The following is a 6323-nucleotide window of genomic DNA, read 5'->3' on the forward strand; positions in this document are numbered from 1 at the left end:
GTCGGCACCGCCGGCCGCACACGCACGCACACGGCACATCGCTCCCCATCCCCGTGATTTTCTTTCAAGAAAACCCAGCCTTTGCCGTCCGCCCGTCCCTGCTCGGGGATGGGGATGGGAGCGGAGATGGAGACGACCGGTCGCCTTGTCGCGGCTCCCGTCCTTTGATTCCCCCTGCCTGGTCGCGCCAGCAACTCCCTGCAAGCAGACAAACAGGCGGCCGCCCTGGCACCCCTCCTCGGTCACTAGCACGCACCGCACCCGTGAAGCCAACGGCGAGACCCCGTGCTAGGCTCTCCAGTCACCAGCGTTATCAGCTGAGCCGTCCCCTCTCGCTTCGCTTGGCTTACCACGCATCAGTGATCACCGAGTCACTGACGCCTTGCCCGAAACCAAATTATTGACCGACAACGCGATGCTCCAAGGGGTGCTGTCCCGCGCGCCCGCCACCGACGCTGCGGCAGCAATGAAGGCCAAGCGGGCGGGCGCGTCCCCCGGCGAAGAGGAGGAAGGGGACGGCCGTTCTGCGCGGGGGAAGCGACAGCAGCTGCTCGGGCTTGGCCCCGCCACCGCTTTGGCGTCGGCGGCGGCGGCGGAGGAAGGGCCGGAGACGCGAGGCCTGCGGCTGCTCAGCCTGCTGCTGCGGTGCGCGGAGGCGGTGGCCATGGACCAGCTGACGGAGGCGCGGGAGCTGCTCCCCGAGATCGCGGAGCTGGCGTCGCCGTTCGGGTCGTCCCCGGAGCGCGTGGCGGCCTACTTCGGTGACGCGCTGTGCGCGCGCGTGCTCAGCTCGTACCTGGGCGCCTACTCGCCGCTCGCGCTCCGCCCGCTGGCGGCCGCGCAGAGCCGCCGCGTGGCGGTGGCGTTCCAGGCGTACAACGCGCTGTCGCCGCTCGTCAAGTTCTCGCACTTCACGGCCAACCAGGCCATCCTGCAGGCGCTCGACGGCGAGGACTGCCTCCACGTGATCGACCTGGACATCATGCAGGGCCTGCAGTGGCCGGGGCTCTTCCACATCCTCGCGTCCCGCCCGCGCAAGCCGCGGTCGCTCCGGATCACCGGGCTCGGCGCGTCGCTCGACGTCCTCGAGGCCACTGGCCGCCGCCTCGCCGACTTCGCGGCCTCGCTCGGCCTCCCGTTCGAGTTCCGACCCATCGAGGGGAAGATCGGGCACGTCGCCGACGCCGCGGCGCTCCTCGGCTCGCGCCAGCGGCGGCGGGATGACGAGGCCACCGTGGTGCACTGGATGCACCACTGCCTCTATGACGTGACGGGGTCGGACGTGGGCACGGTGCGGCTGCTCCGGAGCCTGCGCCCGAAGCTGATCACCATCGTGGAACAGGACCTGGGCCACAGCGGCGATTTCCTGGGCCGGTTCGTGGAGGCGCTGCACTACTACTCGGCGCTGTTCGACGCGCTGGGAGACGGCGCCGGCGCGGCCGAGGAGGAGTCCGCCGAGCGGTACGCGGTTGAGCGACAGCTCCTGGGCGCGGAGATACGCAACATCGTGGCCGTAGGGGGGCCCAAGCGGACAGGGGAGGTGCGCGTGGAGCGGTGGAGCCACGAGCTGCGGCACGCCGGGTTCCGGCCAGTGTCCCTGGCCGGGAGCCCTGCCGCGCAGGCCAGGCTGCTCCTCGGCATGTATCCGTGGAAGGGGTACACGCTGGTGGAGGAGGACGCGTGCCTTAAGCTGGGCTGGAAGGACCTCTCCCTGCTCACCGCGTCGGCGTGGGAGCCGGCGGACGACGCTGCCGCTTCTGCGCCCACCGGTTAACGAGTACAAGACAAGATTTTTGCAGCAGGTAGATTATGATTTTGGAATTCAATTTCATGCCTGCTGCCAGCCTCGCAGCCATCCTTGGTGGACTGGTCGTCTTCTCTTCTTGCTGCCGCCCTGCTCGTGTAGGCGTCTTGTGAGTTTGTTTTTGTGATATAATCGTATAGGCTTCGGCATTCCTTTCGTTCTCCTACCTCCAGTATCAATTACCAAATCAACTTTGGATTTTGAATATTTAGTATACTGCAGCTTTGAGTCAGAAAAAATGGCCACATGATCATCTGCAGTCGACAGTCCTGCTGATAAACTGGAGATTCGGTGTGGTGAGTTCCCCAGCTGGGAGGGAGGTGAACAGGTCATAGATACTGTGCTCTGTGCAGAAGAAGTTGTCTTCACGTTACGCGGTCTGGTCCTGTCAGTTTACTGGTTCCGGCAAACATCATCCATCGCCTTGTACGGTTCCGGATGTCCCATACTGTATAGACACAGACAGCTCCCGCCGTCGGCCGTCAGTTTCTTTCCCGGCGGCTACACAACGCTGGCCGTGAAGATGACAGGTTATTACTGATACGAAAGTGACTGCCAGCACGTACGCGGGCGCGGTACGCGTGGGCAACCGTTCTTCCTGGCTCCGATAGTTCGACTCGATGTTGGGGCGTGCTGTTTCGTTCCCCGGGATGACCACGACAAACGATGATACGTCGCCTCACGCGCTCCACTTCACGGATGGGTCATGGGCACGCAAGAAAAACATAAATGCACGAGGAGAAATAAGGGGATGCTGTCTGGTCCTAGACCTGGTCCTGGGCCTATTCTTCGACCAGCCCATGTCTAGCCGAGGTCGCTGTTTGTCGGCCCTTTTCTCCTCTCCTAGTTATACACGAAGATAAGATGCAGAAGAGGATCTTTCGGCCTTAACCTAGAAAAATCGAAGACAGCATTCTATTATAAGAAAACAGAACGATAGTAGTATATTTACTTAAGGTGTTGTTTGGATCTCTCGTAATTATCTCAATCTACATGTATTAAGATGGATTAAAGTGGAACATAAACTAATTTACACCACAATCCATTTTAATACATATGGATTAAGGTAAATACAAGAGTATCTAAATAAAGCCTAATGACTTGTTTGGGAGCAAGAATACTTAGAGGCTAAAATTCCCTTGCTACTCAAAATTAAATAGAAAGAAGATTTTTGCCCCTTAAATCCCCTCTGGTATCTGTCGGTACCCTGAAACTAGGGTACCCCTTACTACAGTATGAAGACGCGGTACCCACGCGGCTATCTCTAGTCGCGTGGTAAACAGCACCCGACCCCACCACATGGACGGCTCCGGGGCCGCCACGTGGCCAGAGAAGACGATATACTCCAAGGTATCAACAGTGAGTCCGGACCCCATGGGAAAGTGTCGGACCCCTGTATATACAGATCGGACCTCCGGGTAAGGTCTAGGACCTCCACGGGCGCAAACCGGACCCCCAGGATGGGTTCCGGACCCCTCTGTGTGGGGTCCGGGGCACTCACATCAGGGTCCCGGGATTCTGGGACAAAGAATACTCAGACCTTAATCAAGGCCAGGCGGGGGTCCAGAACCGACACGTGTCCGGACCTTACCGTATGCGCTCCTGCTCCCCGCTCAGGTGGAGCCCCGATGCTGCCACGTGGCATGGTGCGTGTGACGTATGCCAACGGGCCGAACCTGACGTAAGGCCTCTGGGCTGCGCGGCCTCTGCATTTATTGCGGATAAGGCGCGCCGCCTGTTCATTCCACTGGCAGGTGATGTGCCGCCTCGGCATTTAATGAGCCATGTCCATTCTGCTGGCAGGCGATGTGCCGCCTCAGCATTTAATAGCCCTGTCCACTCCGCTGGCAGCGACCAGACCATCCCGCAGGCGGCGTGCCTGTCCATTCCATTGGCAGGCGGCACATCCATACCGCCGCATGCACTACACTCATTATGACTCACGCGTTACCGAGGAAGCAACCGCGACATATCAATACTGTATGGACTACGGACATTATGGCGCACAGGAGATTGCATAGGCGTTAGTTACTCCTATAATATATTCCTTCCGTTATGTTCCTGGGTCCACATGTCGGGGCTCAGTATCCTTGTATGTGCCTCCCTTGAGCTATAAAAGGGAAGACACACGACGTTACAAGACACACTCACTTAGACCCAACTCAGACTCAGACTCTCATACAATACATAGACAGTGGAGTAGGGTATTACGCTCTGGCGGCCTGAACCACTCTAAATCCTTGTGTGTTCTTGTGTTCATCTCGAATCCATCTAGCAGGCAAAACGCTTAGGCCCCTCCTCATCTTAGAATTTAGGGCGGGTGCGTTCTGCCACCCGGCCGGAGAATTTCCTCTCCGACATTTGGCGCACCAGGTAGGGGGCCTTTGGCATTATGTTTTTGCTTGTTTTTCTGCTCGACACCATGGTCCACATCGTTGAGCACCACGACTTCGTTCCTGAGGACTTCCCGATGGAGGAAGAGGTTGCCTCTTCCACGCCACGGGCCTTCAACCGCCCTGTGCCTGGTGCTGCTGCTGTGCACTCTGCGCGGCAGCACACTCCAACGCAAACATCCAGAGCGTCAAGAGCTGCGCCTGGGGCGCTGTCTGCAGCCAGGGAATTGCTGCGCCACCCTCCTAGCTCCACGGCCTCGCCGGGGGCCATGAAGCAGTGGCGTGACGATGTCGATCGTCTGCTCGGCATGGCGCATTCTGGCTCAGCCAGGCCTAGGCCTCGGTCGTCCTGGTGTTAACATGAGGCGTCGGCATCGGTGCGCTCACCCTCGGTGAGGGCCGCGCCGACTGAGGACCTGCGGGCGGAGCTCAACCGCAGGCGTGCGAGAGAGGACGCTCCAGTCTCTCTGGAAAGGTCTAATGACCTACGGGCAGAACTCAATCGCAGGCGTGCGGGCGAGGATGCCCGCATCTCTCTAGAAAGGGCGTGTGAGCGCCGACAAAACGTCGAGGGTCGCAACCTCGACTACGATTTCGCTGCGGTTGCACCGCAGACTCCAACGGGCGCCCGGATCCAGGCGGGTGTCCCATTGGCCGGCGTAGGCTGCGCCGCACTGGCGGATCATCTCCGCGCGGCAGCCTGGCCATCGAAGTTCTGGCCACACCTGCCGGAGAAGTACGACGGTACGTCAAATTCGTCGAAATTCTTGCAGGTATACGTCACCGCTATTACGACAGCAGGTGGAGACACTGCTATAATGGCAACATACTTCCATGTAGCCTTGTCTGGGTCGGCCCGGACTTGGCTCATGAACCTCACCCCAGGATCGATCTACTCCTGGGAAGAGCTCTGCGCGCGGTTCACAGCGAACTTCGCCAGCGCTTATCAACAACATGGCGTGGAGGCTCACCTCCGTGCAGTAAGGCAGGAACCCGGGGAAACTCTCCGGGCTTTCATCTCCCGCTTCACTAAGGTACGAGGGACTATACCCCGTATCACCGATGCTTCCATCATCACCGCTTTCCGCCAGGGGTACGTGATGAAAATATGCTGGAGAAGTTGGCCACGCACGACGTGGAAACTGTCACCACGCTCTTCGCTCTGGCCGACAAGTGTGCCAGAGCTGTCGAGGGCCGTGCATGGCACTCGGCACCACAGACCGGAGTCGCCCAGGCGGGTGGCTCGGGTGCCGTCACCCAAGACGGCAAAAAGAAGAAGAAGAAGAAGAACCACGACCACGAGAGGCCGCCGTCTGCTGCTCCGGTCGTCGCAGCCGCGACTGGGGGCCGGAACGAGCGCAAGAGGCGCCCACGGCCATAGGGAGGCAAAAGCGGCTCATGCCCTGTGCACCCCAACAGTCGCCACAGCGCCGCGGAGTGCTGCGAGATCATCAAGCTCGCGAAGCGCGTCAGCGAGCGGCGCGAGCAGACGTCCAAGGATGGTTCCCCACCTCTTCGCCGACCTGGCAAGGAGAGGGTCGACGACGGCGATGTGGCCGCGGGGGAACGGGACCTCGGGTATCAGTCCCCCGAGCAGGTCCTCAAGGACATCCTCACTGGGGACTCCGACTCCGGTGATGATACCGACTGCCGCAAGAAGTTGTACGTGATGTATGGTGGAAGCTGGGAGCTTACCTTCTGCAGGAACGTGAAGTCCCTACGCCGCGAGGTCTTGTCGGTGACCCTAGGGGTCCCGAAGGCGGCCCCACACCAGCGGTGGTGGAGCACAACTATCTCCTTCGGGGCATCCGACTGCCCCGAGAACATGGCAGGGGCCGGCATACTGCCGCTCATCACCACCCCTATCATTGCCAACATCAAGCTGCATCACGTTCTGATCGACGGTGGGGCTGGGCTCAATGTCATCAGCCACACCGCATTCAGGCAGCTGCAGATCCCAGGGTCCCGACTAGGACCCTCTCGTCCGTTCTCCGGAGTAGGCGTGCAACCGGTGTATCCCCTTGGGAGCATCACGCTCTGTAACACCCTGAATTTGGGGGTATAAAATTTCTTTGCTCATATTCACAAATTCAGGTGTTACTTCCTTTTCTCATCCTTCCTAATTC

The 6323-nt window shown here is 59.9% G+C and overlaps 1 protein-coding gene across 1 annotated transcript; it reads left to right on the plus strand.

The window, feature by feature from the left end:
- The first annotated feature begins 259 nt into the window (after nt 1-259).
- On the plus strand, nt 260-2035 carry LOC542138 (scarecrow-like protein 23). Its single transcript, NM_001305851.1, has one exon. The coding sequence runs from the start codon at nt 416-418 to the stop codon at nt 1772-1774; it is 1359 nt and encodes a 452-aa protein (NP_001292780.1). The 5' UTR covers nt 260-415; the 3' UTR covers nt 1775-2035.
- The last annotated feature ends 4288 nt before the right edge of the window (nt 2036-6323 follow it).

The sequence above is a fragment of the Zea mays genome, chromosome 7, assembly GCF_902167145.1.
Source record: "Zea mays cultivar B73 chromosome 7, Zm-B73-REFERENCE-NAM-5.0, whole genome shotgun sequence".
In the NCBI taxonomy this organism is placed as follows: Eukaryota; Viridiplantae; Streptophyta; class Magnoliopsida; order Poales; family Poaceae; genus Zea; species Zea mays.